We start from the raw sequence: 24,306 nt of genomic DNA on the forward strand, positions 1-24,306 counted from the left end.
TCACTAGTTTCTTTCATTAACACTGAACGTTTCTCAGACTGGATTCTTGTTCTGGTAGGGTTTGGACTAGATGGCCTCTGAAAGCCTCCTAACGCTGAGATTCTGTAAAAGGTATAATTGAGCGGACATGAGAATATGAAAATATATGGTCACCACAAATGAAAAGTTTCACGACGATGTGATAAGAGATAAACTAAATGGAAAATTTCTGATGTTCAATTTTCCTTTCCTAAAGTAAAGACGAATAAGACAGTGGAAAGGAATAGGAATAATGACTGTGAAATAAACTTAATCAATGTCTCTAAAAGGACAAAAAAAGACATCACAGAAAAGTATGCTCACTGCCTCAAAATAAAACTACTGCGAGATATGGGAGAGAGGTCCCCCTTATCAATCCGTTTTAGCTGACTGGATCTCAGGACCAAAACACAGCAGTCGGCAGCAGAGGAACATTCTCAATCTGGTAAAACAGCTGGGGCAAAACAACTATGGAGAAAAAGGAAAAAGAAACCACTTGCTGACAACTTGTTCAAGATTATATCCTAGAAACTCCACACTGTCAGTCTAAATCAGCGTCTGTCTGCACTGAGAGGCAGAGGCTACCCAGATCTGGGGGGTTTTCTGTCAAGCTTTTTCTGAATAGGCACAGATGAGAAACACAGAGGGTGATCTGGCCAGTATCAACATTACAAAGGCTGTCAAAATGACTCATTTTGTTGTTTCTCTTCAGTCATTATGTTTCACAAACTGAAAATAACTCAGGGTATACAGAAAAAGGGAAAAAATCCCATCACTCTCTGAAGTCAGCAAAAGAGAGGGACACAGACTGTTTTCTGGTATTATTCACCTACCTGTAGCATGCCTTGTCCATTTCCTTCTATGGTACCTTCATAAGTTACGTGTAAACCGAGTTAATTTTTTTTCACACCCTACAATTAAAAAGATTTTCCTTTAAGTCTGTGAAATAACTTTTCCCTAAATACAAAGGGCCTAGTACCATGTTTTTGTCTCTTTTCCCCCTTTTTTAAAACAAAGCCAAATGGTACGTGAGGAGAGAATAAATAAATCCCATATGATTTTCTCAGGGCTCTATTTTCATTAGTTTGTTAATTATATTTTTCTTTTGGTGAAAAGGAAGGCCCACAGAAATTCTGATGTACTGTATCTTTTATTCATAAGGGTTTTTAAATTGACTTACTGCCTTTAAGTCATCCAGAAAACATAATCATTCTCCCCTTTCATAAAGAACAGTCACTGACATGTTTACCTAGGCTGAATTTAAATGAAAACAAAGGATTGTTTGAATCCAGCCACATGTTAATATTATTTTTTTTGGTTTTTCATTTCTTCGGGAACTATAGAATTGTGATAAAGAGAAAAGACGACCTTAGCATAGGATATTGAAAAAGCAAAGTACGATGGTGATTAAGGGAGCCATGGTGCAGTAAGAAAAGTACTAGAATCACAGACTTATAACTGTAAGGACCTTAGAAGCCATCTAATCCAACTCACTCATTTTACAGATGAGGAAACTGAGACTGAGTGAGAATAAATGACTTGCCCAAAGTCATACAAGTAGAGAGAGCACCAGACATTGGACCTGACCTCATTTCCATTGGTTCCAGAAGCCATGTACTCTCCAATATGGGAATCTCCCATGTCAGGAGTCAGAAAGCCTGGTCCCATACCTCTGCTATGCTACTTACTACACATATAATCTTCATCTCTGACAGTTTATTTTCTCATCTGTTAAAATGAGAAGATTAAACTAAATTACCTCTAAGTTCACTTCTAGTACTAAACTTCTATCATTGTATACATAAGAACCAATTCCTACCTATCATTCAAAGTCCAAGTGAAACGATAACACCTCCACAAAAGTTTTCTTTATTCTCTCTTTCCTGATCCAAGTCAGTAATGACTTTTGCTCCCAACTTAGACATCACCCTGGTGTGTGCTGGTTAATATTTAACCATCAGCTCTCCCCAAATTTAGAAAAATTTGTGTACATGACACACCTTTAAGTTTAATGTGCATTATTAACATTTTCTCCATTACTTTCTTATTCTAGACAATCAACAAAACTAATACATCAAGCTGAGTTGTAACATTTGTCAATTTCTGAGGTGTAAATGTTCCACACTGAAAACTTAATCAACTCTTGTGAGCTAATATGAGTTGGTTCTGGCACACCCCTGATTACCTAATGTTTTTCTTCTGGCCTCACTTAAGTACTTACTCATGTACTACTTCATACTTCAGCCATCTATATGTGTCATATTCCCAATGAAAGTATTAGCTCCATGACGTCAGGGTCTACCTTAACTAGGCCTCAGATCTCTCTCAGAACCAAACACAACGCCTTGCGTCACAGGCACATAAGAAATGCCCTGATGACTTGGCCTGCTGAATGAAGCTCCTTATTTGTTGAAAATGACTAAGGACTGCATTTTCAACATCATGTAGAAGGCTACAGGATGGGCATATGACCAGAGCAGACAATCATTATGAATGTTATTGTTCTGTTTCCTCACTGGTTTCAATGAGCATCAAATACATGTACAAAATACCCTCTATGCAGGTGACCTTATAATACACAATGGACAAGCAGACCAAGAGATAACATGAGGACATATCTTCAACTCCAGCCTTTATCACTCTATTTTTCCAACTACTTTCTGCTAAGAAAGATATCACTGAAGAGACCTGAACAGTATGATTCAGCAAAATTAACTCGGGTTTTAGAGTCAGACCCTTGGAATGCTAATTTCCAACTGTGGCACCAATTTTCAATAGCTGGGGTTAATAGGCCCCCAAACTGTGATGCAGACAACCATAACATGGTATAGTAGGAAGAGATGAATTTGAAATTTGAGAATCTGGGGTGAAAATTCTAGTTCTCTACATTTACTACCCAATTCTCCTAAATTCTCAAGGCTTCCTTCAGTTTCCCTCACCTTATAGCTTATAGGTTTCCTTATAGCTCCCAATCTCCATGATCCTAAATCTTGCACCCCCTTTCCTCACTCAATTTCTGTCCTGCCTACCACTACGTGATCATCTACTTCTTATACTTAAAAGGGAAAAGTCTTATACTTGGTAAGCAACTGCAACTCCCTTCACCCCTCTGGCCCCACCCCATTAACAATCAACACTTGCTCCATGACACTTACAAGGGAACACAACCTTGATTCAGCATTTTGAGAAGTCTTTTCATCTCCCTAGGCCTTATTTATAAATTGGATACAGTGCTGAATAGGCCCAATTGACAAACCAAGTTTTCAAAAATACACCAAGGTAATGTTCTGTTATGAAGTGCAGAGGGGTCTATTAGTCCAGAAGAAATTTTACAAGATCTGCCTAGCGGCGATCTGAGAGAATATGCTCTGAGAAGAAAGGTTTTCTAGCGCTGCTGTCACGCCTGCCATCCTGACCTATTCTGGAGCGTCTGTCTGGAGTAACCTCTTTGGAACCCATGACACAATCACTCCGAGAAACCTCCAAATAATACCACAGGGTAATTCCTGGAGCAGCAAAACCCACAAAAGAACAGGCTGAGATTCATTTTCCAACCAAAGGCGGCTTAGAAAGTTGGAATGTCTGTCTTTCCACTCCTTCCCTGCCACACTGTGGTGAGGGAGGAGACAGCGGACCCTTTGGGGCCCCCTCATGTTTCAGCATCACAAAAGTGACAGGGAAAGCCAAGTTACTTAATAACAGCAGGGGCTCCCCTCTGTCCATTAGCCAGTGTTAATTTGTTATTTCTTAATAAGTCTCTATTTGAACTCTACACTAAGATAGCAGTATTTCACTTAAGGCAAAATATTGGCTATTTAACAAACATTCTATTTCAAAAATGCCATATTTTTCTTAAGCTACCCTCAGTGGAGTCCTTCTCTAGAAATGTTATCATTTTGATAGATTAATAATGATATCTATATATACACATATGAATATAAATATAAATGGTGTATAGCATTCACAGGTAAACTGCTTTATGTAATCTTTACAATGGGCAAAGTTTAAAAAATCCTTACTATGAACTGATTTCTAGGAATTAACATACAAATCAAAATGTCAAACATTTATTGAGCATCCAGGACTTGCAAAGTACACAGAAATCTCAGTGATGTAACATAATAGTTCTCAAGCTTAGCCTCGACTACACTCTTTAACCTAGTTTTGAAAATGAAATGCTAAAGCATGTTTCAATAAGGAGACTGACTGTCATGGTATAGAACTTGTCCAATCATTTCAGTGATAATATTCTACATCTGTGAAACATTTCACTACACCCATAGATTGTTATTTTTATAGCTTAGCACAATGCCTGGCACATAGGAGGCACTTAATTTTCACGGACAGGTTTACTGATTATTCCTCCCATCTTAGAGATGAAAAACCAAGTTCACATGATCAGAGAAGCACCAGCAGGCCTGAAGGAACCTCAGAGGTCACGTAGCTCGATACCTTTATTTTCCAAATGAAAACACGGAGGTTCAGAGAAGGTCAATTGACATGTTCAGCAACAAAGTGACTAAGCACAGGACAGCACAAAGATCTGAACCGAGATCCTTGGAATGAAGCCTCAGTGATTGTTCCACAGTACCACAACAACTTTCTAACACTAACTTTCGATAGTAGCACCAACTTTGGAGTGCTGGGATCATTTCTGGGAATGACATTTTAGAAATGATACTGATTAAATAAAGGAAATGAAGGATCTGGAAAAGCTACAGTAACTGGGGATGGTTAGTCTAGAGAAAGCAAGTGGCAAGACCACATAACAGCTGCAAAACCTCTGATGGCCCATTACACAGATGAACAATGCATATTTATATAGAACCCAGTGAGAAAGTCAGTACAAGTATTATGACGTCCATTTTGTAGATGAAGAAATGATACCTTGGATAGGTTGAAAGAGTCTTACCCAGGGACACAAAGCTATTATGCTGGGCCTTGAACTGGAACTCAGTTCTCTCCTAACTCTAAGTCCCACACTCTGTCTACTACACCAATAGTGTCAGATTCAAATAAAAATGGATTGGGGCTGCCTACTGACTTAGGAAGCCATAAATTCACACCTATATTATATTGTATTTTTATTTATTTTGTTAAACATTTCCGGATTGGGGGGGGGGGGAACCACACCTCCACAGTACATTGGGCTGCCTGACAATAGATCAGACTTACTTATTTAGAGCTACTTCAGAGAACAAAATGAGGAAGAGCCTTAAAGCCACACTAAGCCTTTTAGAACTGTGTACGAAGGAATTTATAACAAATATAGAGCTATCACAAAATGGCACAGCCCATTTTATCAGGTGTGTATGCACATCTATATACACAGACATGATCATCTAGTCTTCATCTTGAATACTACTATCATTAATGGAGAGTTTACACCTGTAGTGCACGCGCGCGCGCGTGTGTGTGTGTGTGTGTGTGTGTGTGTGTGTGTGTGTGTGTGTGTGATTGAAAGAACGAGAGGTAGCAAGGCATAGTGGCCTTGAAGTCAGGAAGACCTGGGTTCAAGACCTAATTCCAATAAAGATTTGTGATTCTGAACAAGTCACTTAACTTCGGTGCCCTAAGCAACTCTCTAAGATGATACATTACAGAGAAAGTGCTGACCTGAGTGGTAGAGTTTCCTCACCTCATTTCACTGGTATTCCCTATACCAAAAAGTCACAGGCCACTCCCTATTCCTACACATAGATTGAGCTGCCTCACAAGGTGTATACATAAACACCATCGATTAATCAATAAGAATTTATTAAGTGTATAATCAAACATTTGGGGCAGCTAGGTGATAAAGTGGATAGAGCACTGGCTCTGAAGTTGGGAGGACCTGAATTCAAATCTTACCTCAGACACTTACTAATTGTGTGACCCTGGGCAAGTCACTTAACCCCGACTGCCTCAAACATCTGGGGCTATCTCCTGTCATCCTGATATATATCTTGCCACTGGACCCACTGGAGGAGAGAGTGAAGTTGGTGACCTTGCACAGCTCTCCCTCACTTAAATCAAATTCACTGTAAATCATGACATCACCTCCGGATGTCATGGTCCTCTTTGACAATGAAGGACAAACAACAAAAAAACAACCATTTATTAAACACCTACCCAGTGCTTACTCATATAAGTTAGTGTAAGCTAAATGCTTACCCCAAGTGCTGGGGATACAAAAAAAGGCAAGAGCATTACTTGCCCTCAAGGAGTTCAAAAACTAATAATGTGTATGTACACACACACACACACACACACACACACACACACACACACACACACACCCCCCTGTACAACAAACCTTGTTGGTCCAAGGAGATAGTGAGCTGGGCCTAAGTCAGGGAAGAACTGATTTCAAATACAACTTCTGACATTTAGTAGCTGTGTGACAAATAGCAAATCATTTCATTTGCCTCGATGTGCTTAATTTTAAAATTTGGATAATGATAGGGTTGTTGTGAAGATTCAATGATATATTTGTAAAGAACTTAGAATGGTGTCTGGCACATAGTGGGTGTTTAGTAAATGATTATTCTTTGTTACATATGCGCATGTGTATATATGCATACACATTCATAATAAGCCATATATCAATAGAAGTTTCAAGAATAGGCTGAAAGCCATTGGTCAGGAATGTAAGAGGGGATCTGGGCATTCAGTTGAAGACTCCATTGGATGAATGCTCTCTAAGGTCTTTTCAAACCCTATCATTCTAAAATGCCTTACTTACTTAACTAACCTGCCTTTTCCTGTAAGGCTGTTCAGTATTCCCTCCTCTTTCTTTATTAATCACTTCAACTATTCAACCACGTCGGAGCTAAGTGATCTTTCAAACCAACCTCAGTATCACCACCTCCTGGCAAGAAGATTCCTAGTCCTTCAGGGGCCCCATCCTAATGTAGGCAGCTGCTCCTAGAAGCAATCCCCTTTCATCACACAATTCCAAGCAGTGTTAATGAGGGCAATTCCAGTGACGTGATGAGAGCTACTTTTACAAATGTAAACTTCAATTAATATCGATGGATAATAGTGAACTACATAAGCAAAAAGCATTAGCACAGACATAATGGTGACAGCTATATAGGACTAGATAGATAAACTTTTAGCCCAAAATACTTGTGAATTTAATGCCTATATAGTTTTATATACTACAGGCATTAAGAGAATAGCATTAGGGATACTCTTCAATAATGAATTTTAAAAATTTGGTTTATTCACATATCCGTGTGTGTGTGTGTGTGTGTGTGTGTGTGTGTGTGTGTGTGTATATATATATATATATATATCACTATATTTTGTAATATTTAATTATTTTAAATGATTCTACTCTACAAATAAAATTGGACCTCAGAACTTATGTAGCACAGCCCATTCATTACCCTTCGCTCCATTCCATATAGGTAGCCTCAGATTTTTTTTTTTGGTGAGGCAATTGGGGTTAAGTGACTTGCCCAGGGTCACACAGCTAGTAAGCGTTAAGTGTCTGAGGTCAGATTTGAACTCAGGTCCTCCTGACTCCAGAGCCAGTGCTCTATCCACTGCACCACCTAGCTGCCCCAGCTGTGTCTTTATATTCTGAGCATCTGAAGGTCCTTAATAATAATAAAAGTCCTTAATAATAAATGCTTCTTGAATTGAAATAAAAACAGTGAGTGCAAGGCTAAAATGATAACCTTCCAAAGCTAATATTCCTGAATTAATATATTTATTCTGCTAGGCAATTTTGGATAATCACACATTAATCAGATAGGTCCCTGCTTTTTAGGGATCTAACTGTCTAAGACAGGAGACAACATTTATATATTTGTGAATATATAAATCAAGGCTGAATGACCTAAATGCATGATAGCACCAAAAAGTATGGATGTTCATAGGGGGGAGGTATCATTTCTGATTAGAGAATTATGGAAGGCTTCAAAGAGGAGAAGGCACCTAAGTCAGGCTTTGAAGAAGAAAGAGGTAGGAATTTGAAGTGAAGGAAAGGAGAGTTTATATTCCAACTGGAGATAATCATGTGAACAAAGGTAGAGAAATATTAAACTATAAGATATTCTTAGGAACACTGAGCAATCTGGTTTAGCTGTCTAAAAAGAGGAATTTTGGGAGAAGTCTGGAAGGAAAGGTGAGGGCCAGATAATGGAAGATCTTGAATACAAGACTGAACAATAAATCTTTAGTCTATAGGAAATGGGAAGCCAAGGTATTTTAGCGAGGAAGTGACATGGTCAAAGTTCTGCTTTAGGAAGACTGACCTGAGAACAACAGGGGTGATAGTAGGTAGAAGTAGTCACGGAAGCAATACTAATCAGGATAAGATTGCAGTGGTCCAGGAAAAAGATAATGGGGTCTAGATTTGGGTTGTGGCACTAGAAATTGTTAGGAGGTAAAAGATACTACCACTATCAGAAACTGAAACCCAAATGGATTATGGGTTGGATGTTGGTGGAGAGGAGGGGGAGTAAAGGGACCTTGTAGCTATATTCTATGATTCTATGACAAGAGATTTTTTAGACCACGTGCTAAATGGGGATGCTACTGATAGACATAGGCAATAGTCTTTACCTTTCCCATTCTGGAAAATCTTGAAGACTCTGTCTTGTAAATGTCACCAAGCCAGTAGGTTCTACAAAAGCAACAGAAGAAAATGCACAAATATAAACATACCACAAGTTTCAACTTTAAGAAGTTTGTTCTTCAGATCATGAGTAGGCTTAACAGTGACAATGGATCTGATCAGGGAAGCCAATAACAGCAGAAATAGTGTAAGCTCTTCCCTTTAAAATATTGTCATTTTGAAACTCTTGCTTTCTAAAATTCCCTTCCACAGTATAACTTATTTACAAAAATACTACACGAAATAAGTAATCTATAAATAAAATCAAGCAAAAAGAGGTCCTAAAAATGGGGTTTGGTTCCTAATACTATTCAGAATTTTTAATTAAATTCTATACTAGGTTACAGTTTTTAAGAGGTACTTTTGGGTCAAGGCAGGTAAATCAAAGCCTAAAATGTATGAAATTCTAATAGCTGAATAGGAATGCTGATTCAAGAGGTTTGTGAGAAGAAAGAAAAAGGATCTATCCTAAAGAATCCAACAGCTTCACAGTAAATGCTACTTTACAAGAGATGCCCCTTATGGTTTTAAGAAGTCATTTCTGAAAAATCAAGTGACAACCTCAAATATATCATCTAGATTAAAGGTAATTAAGTTGATTCAAAGAGTGGAATGAATAAACCCAACCATTTCAAGTTATCTTCTACTGATTTTTTTTTTTAAAAAGCTTTTACACAAGGAGACATGTCAGAAACTATTAACTATAATGGAGGTTGAGCCCCAATAAAGGCTTGCTAATTTTCCATTCCTAGTAAGTTTTCTCATTTTAAAAATTCCCAATCACAAGCAACCATATCTCAATAACTACAAATTGAAGTTACGTTGTAAAATTCAATTTGTGAACATGGTTAAAAAAAAGTTCTTCAGAAACAAACACTGTCATTTCTTTTTGGTAGATGAATGAATAAGCTTTAAATATTTATATCTATAAAGAGTAAAGTAGGTAATCAAACTGTTCAATCCCTGGATAAACAGACTTTTTAGATACTAATATTGTTCTGTCATCTATCTTCCTTGTCATTTAATGGACAGATAAGAAAAAATAAGTTGTAACTTTCTACATTAATACTAAGATAAAGAGAAACTTATAGAGGCATATAAACTGGCAGAGTAAGTCCAAACAAAGTCAGGACAAAGTCATCGATGAAAGTACCAAAAGAGACACATAGTATCAAGCTCATACAAAATGTACAATTTCCTCTAAGGAATATATTTTATTTAATCAATTTTTAGTTTTAAAAATGACTAAATTATACATTTTAAAATAAATATAGTATATAATACTAAAACTTCAATTTAAAAAATCTTTGATATTTAGAAGGTACTTCTGGATCTTTTCATATCTCAGGTTTATCACTGAGAGGTAACAAGCATTTAGTGAGTAATGGATTTTAATTCTAGCTCTAGCAATTACTAATTGTGGGACCTTGGGAAAGTTACAATCTTTTTAAACTCAGCTTTCTTATTTGTAAAACAGACACAACATCGGCTCTGTCTACCTCAGGAACTAGCTTATGTGAGGATCAAATAAAACAATTTATGAAAAAACCACTTTCTTTACTGTTTTTGTTGTTCAGTCATTTTAGTCGTGTCCAATTCTTTATGTCCCCATTTAGGATTTTCTTGGCAAAGATACTGAAATGGTTTGCCATGTCCTTCTCCAGCTCATTTTTCCGGTGAGGAACTGAAGCAAACAGGGTTAAGTGACTTGCTCAGGGTCACAGAGCTAATAAATATCTGAGGCCAGATTTGAATTCACAAAGATGAGTCTTCCTGACTCCAGGCCCAGCATTCTGTCTACTGTACCACCTACCTGTCCTTTAAATACCGTAAAATACTATAAAAATGTAGGAAATTATCATTGTGTGTAGCTACCCAAATTACCTATTAACAGAGAATTCTAGTTAAGAGGGAAAACAGTTTTTAACATAAAGCATTGCTTTGAAAAAAAATTAATGGTGTTGCCTGATTAGTGGATTAGGATACAAAGTGGTTTTTTTTTTTTTTTAGTGAGGCAATTGGGGTTAAGTGACTTGCCCAGGGTCACACAGCTAGTAAGTGTCAAGTGTCTGAGGCCGGATTTGAACTCAGGTACTCCTGAATCCAGGGCCGGTGCTTTAACCACTGCGCCATCTAGCTGCCCCAGGATACAAAGTTTTGATCCAATTGTTCTAAACACTGCTCTATATATCAGACACTCTTTCTACTCTCATCACCCTATTTTCTCCTTAGAGTTGCATGACATTAAGAACAAATCTTTCAGACTACAATTTCTACAAGAGATGCAATAAATGTATAATGAAAAACCCTAAGAATTAAACATCTAATTCCAAAATCCATAAGTTCTAAGGATGAATTTAGTTCCATTTTATTAAATTCTGAATAGTGAAAACAAGGCATTTGGTAGAGTTCGCTTTTAAAAGATTTCACATTCTATGGTCCTAGAAAAAAAAATTTTTAGTGTTTCCCCAAAATTACTTGAAATGTTAAAAAATAATAGTTCCTTTTGGAAGGCACATAATTTACTCCATTTCCCTAAATTTAGAATTGTTTAGTTATAGGAATGGGGTTTATTTTACGCAGATTTAGAAAATCAGAAAAATACATATTTTTCTCAAAGAGATGAAGGACAGGACTGGACCTGTGATTTCTATGATATGGAGGAGGATCCCCACATGAAGAACCTCCCTCTACCAAGGCAGGTCAGCACCTTCCCTGCAAATTACAGTCTCAGCATGGCAGCTAGGTGGCACAGTGGACAGAGCACCTGCCCTGGAGTCAGGAGGACCTGAGTTCAAATCCAGCCTCAGACACTTGACACTTACTAGCTTGTGTGACCCTGGGCAAGTCACTTAACCCCAATTGCCTCACCCAAAAAAACCCACTACAGTCTCAGCTTCATAAAGCACTTGACTAGTTAAGGAATTTGTCTGGGGGGGTCGCACAACCAGTGTATGATCAGAGATGAGATTTTTTAAAAAATTCATTATCACTTTATTTTTAGGTGTGAATTCTCTCCTCTTACCTCCCTTCCCTCCAATTGAGAAAACAAGAAAAACAAAGCCCATTACAAACATATCCAGTCAAGCAAAACAAATGCCTACATTAGCCATATCCAAAAACAGAAATGAAGCACAAGTCCCAATCTCTACTCAGTCCATCACTTCTATTTGGAGGAAGGTGGCATGTTTCATCATGAGTCCTCTGCAATTGTGGTTGGTCACTGTGTTGATCAGAGTTCCTGAGTCTTTCAGGGCTGATTGTCCTTATAACATTGTTTGTTAGTGTATAAATTGTTCTCCTGGTTTTGCTCACTTTCCTTTGTACCAGTTCATACAAGTCTTCCCAGGTTTCTCTTAAGTCATCTGCTTCAAGATTTATTACAGCACAATAGTATTCCATCATATTAAAAATACCATAACTTGTTCAGCCATTAGCCAATTGATGGGCAGCCCCTTAGTTTCCAATTCTCAGACACTACCAAAAAAGCTGTTATATTTTTTGTACATATGAATCCTTATCCTCAAGGAAAATATTTTTCTAATAAAATGATAAAAATTTTACTTAGTTCTGTCATCTTTGAACCTACACATGGTTATATGTTTCTTGCTACTCATTTTATTTAGTATAGAGCATACCATTGACAAATACAAAACCTATCAAAGTAGCTTACAGGTTTCAGTGCAATCATATAGATCCTACCATTAATTCCTTCAGTAACAAGTGAATAATCTGCCTTGGCAACATATGCAAGTTATTAAATATAAAGCACCTACAACAACAGGTGGGAAAAAAAACACACTAAAAAAAAGAATATAAAACTATAGCTTTAAAATGACCCAATAAAATGGTAAACCTATGCACAGGCATTATTATGGAGCATGTACATTATCCGGCTCCTTCTACTCTTCTCAATTAACCCAGGTGACCCTACCAAAACCTTAAGAGAAACCTGATGACCAGCAGCTAAGCTTTCCCCTTAAAATTTCTCTTAAGGGGGGCAGCTAGGTGGCACAGTGGATAAAGCAACAGCCCTGGATTCAGGAGGACCTGAGTTCAAATCCAGCCTCAGACACTTGATACTTACTAGCTGTGTGATCCTGGGCAAGTTACTTAACCCTCATTGCCCCGCCCCCCCAAATAATAATAATAATAATAATTTCTCATAAGAAAAAACAACTGATTTCATCAACAATGGTTAATTATCATTATGAAAATCAACACGATCACTTTTAAGTGGCCAAATATAGGTCACACTCCTAAAGTGATTTTTTTTTTTTGTAAGGAAAAAGATATATCAGCAAGTGTACCCTGAAAAATTATACCAAATTACCATATTAAACACACACTCAACAGCAATGATTGACCTATCTGGGGGAAACCTTTTTCCTAAAAGTAAATAAATAATATCCTGCCATTCTAAAATGTGTAAGCACCCAGGACTATAAGGCAGTGGTAGGATGTTGAGTAGAAGTCAGACTTGGAAACATAGAGGAAATAAGGAAATTTTTTGAAAATCTAAGACATTTGAACTTATACTCAGTGTCTTTATATTAAGATTCTAAAAAGTCAATAAACTATACCCATAAACATGAATTTCTCCAAATTCAGCAGTTTTCCAGCAGACTCTCCATATCTGGTCTCACTGCATTTTTGTGAGATAAGAACACTTTCTAGCAATTCCTATTTTTGGGGCTTACCTCATATCCTCAGACACTTATAACTCAGGAAGGTCCCACCCATATCAAGTATAAATTTTTTGTTACATCACTGATAGGGAGATGCTACTAATGTGGTTTAGGGAAAAAAAATCTTGCTACCTCTCCTCTCCCCTTGTCTGCCACTGCAAATGTTTGTGGTGAAACAGAAAATGTTCCCTCACTTTCCTTTAGGCCCCTTGAAATCCTATCCTTACCTTCACCCTCTCCATCCAGCTGCCATCTATAACATGGATCTTGCAAACACATTAGGCCTGGAAATAGGTGCAAAAGTATACCTACTATTATCCTATTTGCTCTCCCTGACTATCCCAAACCTGGGCTAGGTCCAGGATTCTAGGCTAAGAGGGCTAACTTGCTCCCACACCCAGACTAATGAAAAGCTCCCCATCTTTATCCCATTTAAGGGATAAGACAAGATTTGGACCCTAGAATTTTAGGATTTTTGCATCCAAGGAGGAGACTTGACAAAGATACCCTTTCCACATCCATTAGCCTTCTCTTACTCCAAGGACTGCTTCATTGCCAAGTCTGGAAAGCCCACTACACAAGTAAGAACCAAAAGCCATGGAAATATTTCAATCTATGACAATGACTTCTCAAGACCTACCTAGGCAGCTTCCAGTAGCAGTTGTGAAGCATCTCCCTACAAGTGAGAGACCCATGGAGCAATACAAAAGCTGAGGTCTTTGAGTAGGAGAGTCCCAAGGATGACCTCCTAATATTCTCCAAATAACTCCTCTCTTCTTCAGATTTGGGGATAGGAAAGGGAAGATTTTTGAGAATTGCAGTGGGATCCTATCTCTGAGGGTCTAGATTTGGGGTGCAGGCAGTTACTGAGAATTTGAAAGCAGAAAGGCTGTCTTTATCTTTCAGCACTGGACAAAAGATGTCCGTATGCAAAGACTCCTCCAACTTTTGTGGGGGTCAATGAGGAAAACAACTGGGTCTATGACAATAAAAGCACCATTATAAACCGCATTAAGTTCTTGGATAAGTCAGAGATGGAGGAAAGTGTGGCCTATATTCAAAGCAATAAGGTCTATGTACACATAATGACACCCAAAGGTAAAAAACAAATTACTATTCAATTATTATTGCTGGCATTTTTTACTTTTTTTCTATTAAAGCATCCTCACAAGTCATTCTCCATCAGAATTCATTAGCACCTTTCACTGAAAAGACCATGCAAAACCAAAATGGATTTACTTTTCTCTGTGACTTTTCTAAAGTAGCAGAAGAGGGTTTTAAGCTTCTCAGGCTTCCTCGTTGATCTTCCTTCAAACAATCTGAAAGAGACAATAAAAAGAGCCCCAGATTAAAGATACTTGAATGGTGGAGGCAAAACTCAACGTATCACCTAAATTCACACAGACCTCTTTACCCTCTTATAACAGAGAACCAGAAAACTAGTTTATTCTAAGTAGCAACTGGAAAGGTTGGACATCAACCATAACCCAAGTTTATGGGAAAATATCAGGTCACAAAGTAGTTTTTCCCAGTTGTAGACCTTAAAGGCAACATGGTTTAAAGAAAACTTCATACCTGGGCCAACTCAAAGTCAATGAAGGGTACTACCCACAAATGATCATTTCTCCCAACTAGTGACCTATAAAGGGCAAGCTGCATTTGCATTTCCTAATACCAGGAGTCTTTTAAAGTGATCAAAACAAATGTCATCACTACGCTCTGTAATTAAATTGTCTTGGACCAAAATGTCCACATCTGGATTTTTTTTTTTTAAATGTGGCAAGTAACAGTGCCTTGAACTACATTGCTTTTGGCAATTAAGCAAATGTATTTTTTACATGGTAACCAAAACATAGCGTGGCTTCTCGCTTCCAGCAACCTGGACTGGTACTACTTAATGTGGTTTCCTTCAAAATGACATGGCATTGTTATTGCTAATACATAATGCAATTTGTCCAGAGGAAATAGCAGTGGGAGCTTTGGAAGAAATATACCCTGAGTATATAGTTCACTAAGTGACGTCTAATCAAGAACAGCCTTTTGGGCTTAAGATCATGTTTTTGAAAAACATTTTTTAAATCTACTGAGGGTCACTGGGAATAAAACTGATGTAATGGCATCCATTTGTTTCCATGTTGTGCATCCTGGATTTAAAACCAGAAATGCTCCAGGTAAAGCCTACTTTCTAGGGCTGAAGTAAGTTATCTTCTATAGTTAGAAGAGCAGGCTTATACAATTTCAAAAGAAATGAGATGATTCCATAAGGAAATCCTGTTTAGCCAATGAAATGAATTAGGAAAGGGGAGGGGAAAGAGGATAGGAAGAGAGTGATGAAGCCTCCCCACATGAGCGTTAAGGTCTTGTCTGAGAAAAAAACTAAACAATGGTCAAGAAAATATACAAAATTAGTGAATAAAGCCTGATTTTTTAAATTAATAGATTAAGTTATCTTGGATATCCTTTTTATTTAAGTAACTTTTTCAAAAGGCATTTCTGTGGTAATTTTACTGATCTAAAACAATTCTTCTAAAATTCTGGACTGCTTTATCTACTCTAAGGATCTGATTGATTGCTAAAGAAGAGTTATTTCACTGCACAGGTTTGGATTTGACTTAATCTGTACCATCAGAATAGCTGAAAAAAGCAGAGTTTGCAACAAATCATATTAATATTTAAAAGTAAAGCAACAGCACTATAGTTTAATTGAATATCTAAAAAATGAGTAATAATGTACTGAATGGTTGTATCAGGACCTGTTCTAGAGTACTTTTTTTCCATTTTTCCTATACAGTAAGATAAATCAGGTCAGATTTAAAAGTCAGCTATCCAATTCTCCCCACCAAAGGAATTGTGGTATATGATTAGAGAGGGAAAAGCAGCTGTTATATTAAACAGCATAAATCATTATTCTCTCAAAGCTTATTATCTTAAAAACAGTAAATTTATAATTATTAAAATTTTAAAACCCATGTGCTCTCCACACGGGGCTTGGTATTTTCTATGTCCACACAAATTAATAATTTCAGGAGGCTCTGAGATAATAAATATGTCACTGCAGTGATAAAGACTCTACTGGCTGTTACTGCCATCCTTTACAAATTATGACTTTGCAGGTCCACTCCTGACTGATGTAAATTAGTGAGCTTTCCCATTTACTCTTCTTATTGGTTTTCATGAGCCTAATTCCAAGCCTAGCCATAACTTTATCTTCATTTTCTTCTATTCTTGATTGGCCAATAACATTCCCTCCACCCCCCAATCCATAGGGAGAACTGTAGGATCATAACTTTAGAGATGGAAGTGACCTTGAATGTTATCAATTCCAATTCCTTCATTTAAAAGATGAGGAGGGCAGCTAGGTGGCGCAGTGAATAGAGCACCGGCCCTGGAGTCAGGAGTACCTGAGTTTAAATCCGGCCTCAGACACTTAACACTTACTAGCTGTGTGACCCTGGGCAAGTCACTTAACCCCAATTGCCTCACCAAAAAATAAAAATAAAATAAAAAAAAGATGAGGAAACTGAGGCAGTAAGGGGTTAAGGGACTTGCTCAAGGCCACATAGCTACTATATCTATGGCAGATACTCAGGAAGACTCAGGTCTTCTTAACTCAAAGTCCTATTTTGACTGAAAAATTCAATTTATTTTATTTATAGTCAATCATCTCAAATAGCAGAATTAAGACATTGTTGCTGTGGGGTTTAAGCATATCCTCCTTATCTATTTAAATTTGCCTAATGAGTACAATCATAAAACAACATAAAAACAATGACCAAAAACCAAAAAACTCTTACAACAAAACAATTTTATGCTTTCAGTAGTTTCCTATTTATAGCCTTCAAGTTTGGGTTTTTTCTTTGCCCTAGGTATGTGTACTGCTTGCAGTAATAATTTATGAAGCGGGAGGCTCAGCATGGCTCAGTTCTTTTGCATCACTAGGTCAATTTGGAAGATGTGACTAACAGTTAAGTGTCAATATTCATTCCAGGAGTTACTAAGCACCTACTATGTGGCAAGCACTATGCTCGGCAGGAGGATACAAATACAATGAAATAATCTCTAAAGGAGATTAGAAAATGATGTGAATAGGAAAGATTAATCAAGCAACTTTGCCTTCCTAACAGAAGCTTATTCTAAGCTGAGAACAGGTTGGAAGAAGGGTCAGTCATATGTCCTTATTAATTGGTATTGCTTTTCTGACTCAGGGACACACTCATGCTGAAAAAAGCAATTCCCTCAGAGGAATATATAAAATTAATGAAATATTATTCTTGGCCCCAAATCATGCATGAAAAAGTTAAGGATTCATTCCATTAAAGTGTACTGTAAATCAAATACAAGTACAACCACCTCCCTTTTAAGCGGAAGTAATTGATAAAATTCAACTTTAAATTTTCAGCCAGGAAGCCACTCTTTCTCTTATAAGATGTTCTGTCAAACAGCTTGGCCAGGACTTCAATCTAGAAATGAGGCTGAGAGATGTAAAAGCCGCCCAGGGCAGACCACTGCAGCAACACACAATTTATCTTTGCCCTTCTGGGTTCCAAGCAATCTCAACAACATCAATGCTAATCAAATTGGAAGCCTTTCTATGGATGTTTAAGTATTCTGGGACACTGAAAGGCAGGCAGAGGAGAAGGTCAGGGGTATTTAACATAACTAAGCAGGACTGTAAGAGCACTATAATAAATAAAAGGAAGACTTATTCAATTTATTGACGTCAGTCCCTAACCACATACTCTTACTGCTTTATTTGATTCAGACAACTCATATCCCACGTGGATAATGGAAGAAAAAGATCTTTTAGATGGCACACAAAAATATAGCTTTAAGTAGTAACTATGCCCCCCAAAAGGGATGCTAAATATAAATATGTTCTATCCAACAGGTATGGGAAAGGGGATGTGTTTCAACAGAAAATCATGGTACCTGAAACGCAACTACAAATATTCACGGTCACCAATTTGTTCTTTCGCTGAGTGATCCAAAATAAAATGGGGGGAACTGCTACTGAACTGTCAAAACATTGAATCTATAATGTCAGTTTTCATTAGTTATTTGAAAATGGTAGATTTGCTCTTTTCAGAAGACCACAGACTTAGAGCTGTAAGGAACCTTAGAAGCCACTGAGTCCAATCCACTCATTGATGAAACCGTGGCCCAGAGAGATTAAATGAGTTGCCTAATATCACACAGCCAGTGATCTTTCTCTTTCTATCTTTCAATAAACCCTTAAAAACCTAAACTCTTTTTTATCAGTGATTTTAGTCAGTTTCCCCCAAAACTGGGGGAACAGATTAGAACCCACATTTAGAATCTTGAATTACACAGTAGTAATATCCTTTTCCTTTTGAAATAATATCTCTTAGGGGTAGCTAGGTAGTACAGTGGATAGAGCACGGGACCTGGATTCAGGAGGACCTGAGTTCAAATCCTACCTCAGACACTTAACACTTACTAGCTGTGTGACTGTGGGCAAGTCACTTAACCCCAACTGCCTCACAAAAAAAATAAATAAATAAAAAATAAAAAATTGAAATATCTTTTGGAAGCATGTTGTTTGAAAATAAGCCTATAGCAATATTCAGAACAGAATTCATTTAAAATAATTTACTTTCCTCTTTAAAAAAAAAAAAAGGTAGGTAAAGCAAGGACCATACTCTTTTAAAACCCTACCTACACACTTCAGTAACCAATGTAGTTTTTATTCTATTAAATTTTAGCCAGTTTAGCTCAGCTGCCTGAAGCCTTTCAGTGTTTTTTTTTAAACTCAGGTATTCATCTGACCTTTTATCATCTAATTATGCTCAAAATAAAATAAACCATACATCAAAACCTCTCCATATTTCCAAATCTTTAGCATGAAAATTTGAGGGAAACTGAGAATACCACTACCATGATTTCAGGGAACATCACAGAGGAAGAATGTCTTTTTAATAATTACAGTTATAGATCCAAAACAGTTTCAAAGAACTCATGATAGAAAATGTTCTCAACATCCAGAAAAAAGAACTGTGAATTATGAATGCAGATTGAACCATACGGTTTCTAATTTTGGACTGGTTTTTTTTTCCTTCTTTTTTGAGGTTTTCCCCTTATGCTCTGTTTCTCCTTTCACAAGATGCAATGTAGAAATATGTTTAATGTGACTGTACGTATACAACCTATATCAGACTGCTTTCCATCTTGGGGAAGAGGGAGGGGAAGAGAGGGTGGGAGAAAAAAATTTGAAACTAAAAATCCTATAAAAACAAATGTTGAAAACTATCTTTATATGTTACTGGAAAATAATAAAATACTTTAAAAAAATTAAAATAATTATAGTTATAAACCAGTCATACAATCAAAAGTAAGGTACGGGGGCAGCTGAGTGGCGCAGTGGATAGAGCACCGGCCCTGGATTCAGGAGGACCTGAGTTCAAATCCGGCCTCAGACACTTAACACTTACTAGCTGGGTGACCCTGGGCAAGTCGCTTAACCCCAATTGCCTCACTAAAAAAAACAAACAAACAAACAAACAAAAAAAGTAAGGTACGTAGTGTCATTCTGGTTCCTTCCCCCAAACGTGCTATAAATGTCCTCAGTTAACATGCCATGCTGATTAGCAGGTTACATATGTACAAATCAGGTACTAGGTATATCCCACCAAAAACAAATGCTCTTTTAAAGAAGGTACTTTCATTGTAATTCATATTCCCATTATTAAAAAATTGTTAAAATTCTTCTCCTTGAACGTTCCCATTGAGCTATCATTAAAATTGATGAAGCTTATGTCTTGGAGAACAAATTTCAAAGGCACAATTAAAATGTCCAATTAAAAAGATAAAGACTACATTACAAAATGTAGGTCCCACCTAGCTTAAAAATCTAGAACACTTTAAAATGGCATTCGAAAAGTGGTATCATTAATATAAATAGCACTGGTACATTGCAGCAGAGTTTCTTGTAAAGGGGGCTTTCAAATGTTGCAGCTCATTGTAAAGAAAAGGTCCCTTTCTTTTCTCTGCAGCAGTGATGCCAAGCAGAAAATTGCGCTCATTGATGGGGCCTCCATTCACCACAGGTCACTGCGTGCTTTAGTAATCATACATGCTTAATACAAAATTGATAGAAAGAAAAAGATAGGGGAAACAAAAAAAACAATATTAGAAATAAGGGAAAATATGAACCTAATTCTCATAATTTTAAATGTGGATAGATTAACAAAACAAAACAGTGACATACCAGATAAAACAAAATCCTACAATCTGCTGTTTACAAGAAACACATTTAAAAAACAAATACATAAACAAAATAAAACTAAGGGGATGAAAAAAATTTACTATGTATCAAGCGAATCCCCAAAAAGCAGGCATTGCAATTATGCTATCTGACAAAGCAAAAGCAAACATTCAAAAAATTAAAAAGGGGTAAAAGAAGGAAACTATATTATGCTGAAAGAAAGCAGATACCAAACCAATATTAGTAATAAACTTATATGTACCAAATGCCTTAGCACACTGTCAAAAGACAATCATAATGTCATGAGACTTATAGCCCTTAACAATACAAACTGATAAAGGTAACATTAGAACTACAAGGAGACTCTGACAGTAAACACAATAGTGACAGGGGACTTCAATATCTCTCTTTCAATTTTGGGCAAATAAAACAGAAAGATAAACAAAAAGGAATATGAAACTGAACAAATTGCTGGGGAAAGTAGGAGTTAAGATTTATAACATTATCTAAAGGGTGCAAAAAAAAGAAAAAAATATATATCTATCCATCAGCACTTCATGGAACTTTTATAAAAATTGACTATGTAATAGGACATGGAGATACTTCAAATAAACATAAAAAGGCATAAATAGTGACATCCTTATAAACTATAATACAATAGAAAGAGCAATCAGTTCAGGAACCACAAAAAAATTAAAAAAAGAAAAAAAATACAGAGCCAACTGGAAACTTAACAATGAAATCCTAAATAATGAGTAGGTCAAAGAAGAAATTATAGAAATAATAACAACATAAAAGAAGATTATAATGATGAAACAACAAGCCAAAATTTCTGGGATACAGCTAAAATAGAGGAAAAATCATATCCTTACAAACATATATCACCATGATAAAAAAAAAAAAGGGAGGATTGATAAACTGAACACAGAAAGCCAACAAATAAACCTAAGATAAGCACAAATGGGGAAATATCAAAAATTAGGAGGGAAAAAGCTAACTGGAAACAAAAAACAAAACAAAACAAAGAATTGATAAAACTAAAAGCTGGTTCTCTGAAAAAAACCAATAAAACTGATAAACTCTCAGGGCATCGAGGTGGCACAGTGGATAGAGTGCCAATCCTGGAGTTAGGAAGACTCTTCTTCATCTACTTATGATTATCTGTGTGATCCTGCCTCAGTTCCTCATCTATAAAATGAACTGGAAAAGGAAATAGAAAACCACTTCAATATCTTTGCCAAGAAAACCCCAAATGAAGTCATGAAGAGTTGGGCATAGCTGAAAAACGACTCAACAAGAACAACAACAAATTCTGATTAAAAAGAGGAGAGCAGAAAATCAAATCAATAAAACAGCAATTGAGCAAGGTGAAATTACAATAAAACCAGAAGAAATAAAAAATAATCAAAATGTATTATGCACAATTATAAAGGTTTTTTAAAGACACAAAGTAGAGGAGTATCTTCAAAAAAATAAAATATCCAAACTATCAGAAGACTAGATAGATATCCTAAATAATACGATCATCTCGAAAAGGAAATAGATCTAGCTATAAAGAAACTACCAAAATGGGAAAAACAACAACTCCTGGTCTTGACAGATTCACTGAAGAACACTATCAAACTTTTGAAGAACAGTTAGTACAAGTAAGTTATCCTCAAAAATTGTAAAAGTACCCTACCAGAATACTTGGGGGGTGGGGTGGGGCAATGGGGGTTTAGTGACTTGCCCAGGGTCACACAGCTAATAAGCGTCAAGTGTCTGAGGCCGGATTTGAACTCAGGTACTCCTGAATCCAGGGCCAGTGCTTTATCCACTGCACCACCTAGCTGCCCCCCAGAATACTTTTACAAGACATATAATCCTAATACCTAAACCAGGGAAAGATAAAGCATAGAAAGAAAACTACAGGCCAATACAATTAATGAAAATTGATGAAAAAAATGTTAAACAAAACTCCAGGCTACAGCAATTTATCCAAAAAATCATTTGTTATAATTAAGTGGGATTTACACCAGGGATGCAACATGGTTCAACATTAGGAAAACAGCCAATATAATTAATCATATTAAAAACCAAAACATTCGAAACCACATGATCATCTCAATGGATATAGAAAAGGTCTTTGACAAAGTATAACACTCTTTTATGCTAAAAAACCTTACAGAGTATAAGCATAAAGGAATTTTTTAAAATTTCATAAAAAGCATCTATCTAAAACCAAAAGCAAGCATCAAATGCAATGGATATACACAAGAATCTTTCCTAAGAAATACAGGAGTGAGGCAAGGATGCCCACTCTTATTTGATATACTTCTAGAAACGTTAGCAACAGCAATCAGAAAGAGAAAGAAATTAAAGGCAAAAAAATAAAGAGGAAATAAAAGTATTCCTATTTGCTGATAATATGTTTTACTTGTGAAATTCTAGGGAATCAGCAAAGATACTCATTGAGACAATAGCTTAAGAAAAGTTGCAGGCTACAAAATAAATCCTTAAAACAATCAACAGCATTTCTATATAACAATAACAAAACACAAGAAGCAATAATATACTACAAACTGCATAAAATATCTAGGAATTAACCTACCAAAGCACATAAAAGACCTGTACAGATCAGATTACAAAATATAAAGACCTTAAAATAGCTGGGATTATATTTAGTACTCATGGCTAAGTCAGTATAATAAAAATAACAATACTACCTATATTTATTTTCACTTTTAATACTATATCAATTACCAAGGCAATACTTTGTGGAACTTGATGAAATAACAAAATTCATTAGGAAAAACAAAGCAGGGGCAGCTAGGTGGCGCAGTGGATAGAGCACCGGCCCTGGAGTCAGGAGGACCTGAGTTCAAATCTGGCCTCAGACATTTGACACTTACTAGCTGTGTGACCCTGGGCAACTCACTTAACCCCAATTACCTCACCAAAAAAAAAAAAAAAGCACCTAAAATGTCTTAAAAAGAAATAGGAATGAAGGGAGAATAGTACTTCCAGACTTAAAACCATATTCTAGAACAGCAGTCATGTAAAACATATGGAATTGGTTAAAAAATAGAAAGATACATCAATGGAACAAAGTAGACAAGGGAGAATCAGAAACATCAGAACTCAATAATCCTGTGTTTGATAAAGTAGAAGACATAAATTACCTAAGGAAAAAATGCCTTATTTGATAAAAACTGCTGGGAAAACTGGAAAGCAGTCTGGCAGAAATTAAGTTTAAACCAAAACCTTATTCCATATTCTATAATACATTCTAAATGAATACACAATCTTAATATTATACTATAAAAATTTAGAAGTGAAAAAAAAATAATTCTTACAATTATGAGATAGTATTCTTTACCAAACAAGACAGAGGCAATGAAAAAAGATTAAAAAAAAAAAACTACTTGAAACTGAAAAGCTTCTCCACAGACAAAATTATTACACCAAGATAAGAAAAGTGGTTAAAGGGGAAAAAAATCTTTTTATCAAATTTCTCTGATGAGTTTATCAAAGTTACATTTAAAAATATATATATGTACATGTATATGTAAAACATCATTCCCCAATAGATAAGTAGTCAAAGGATATGTTTAATCCATTTTCCATTTGACTGCATTTCAAATACTTGAAGACATCAATCATGCAGAGTGCAGTGGAGAGAGCAATGTACTTGAGGTCAAGAAGACCAGAGTTCAAATCCAGTCTCAGATATTAGCTATGAGATCCTTGGCAAGTCATCTAACCTCTATGCCTCGGTTTCCTCATATGTA

General features: G+C 36.4%; 1 protein-coding gene across 1 annotated transcript in view; it reads right to left on the reverse strand.

Moving 5' to 3' along the window:
- PARG (poly(ADP-ribose) glycohydrolase) overlaps window positions 1-24,306 on the reverse strand; it is a 121,792-nt gene that overhangs the window by 45,272 nt on the left and 52,214 nt on the right. Inside the window, 4 exon segments of the mRNA XM_043981787.1 lie at window positions 852-905; window positions 907-949; window positions 8,575-8,635; window positions 14,554-14,633. Coding sequence (XP_043837722.1) covers window positions 852-905; window positions 907-949; window positions 8,575-8,635; window positions 14,554-14,633 — 238 coding nt within the window.

This window comes from Dromiciops gliroides, chromosome 2 (genome assembly GCF_019393635.1).
Source record: "Dromiciops gliroides isolate mDroGli1 chromosome 2, mDroGli1.pri, whole genome shotgun sequence".
Classification (NCBI taxonomy): Eukaryota; Metazoa; Chordata; class Mammalia; order Microbiotheria; family Microbiotheriidae; genus Dromiciops; species Dromiciops gliroides.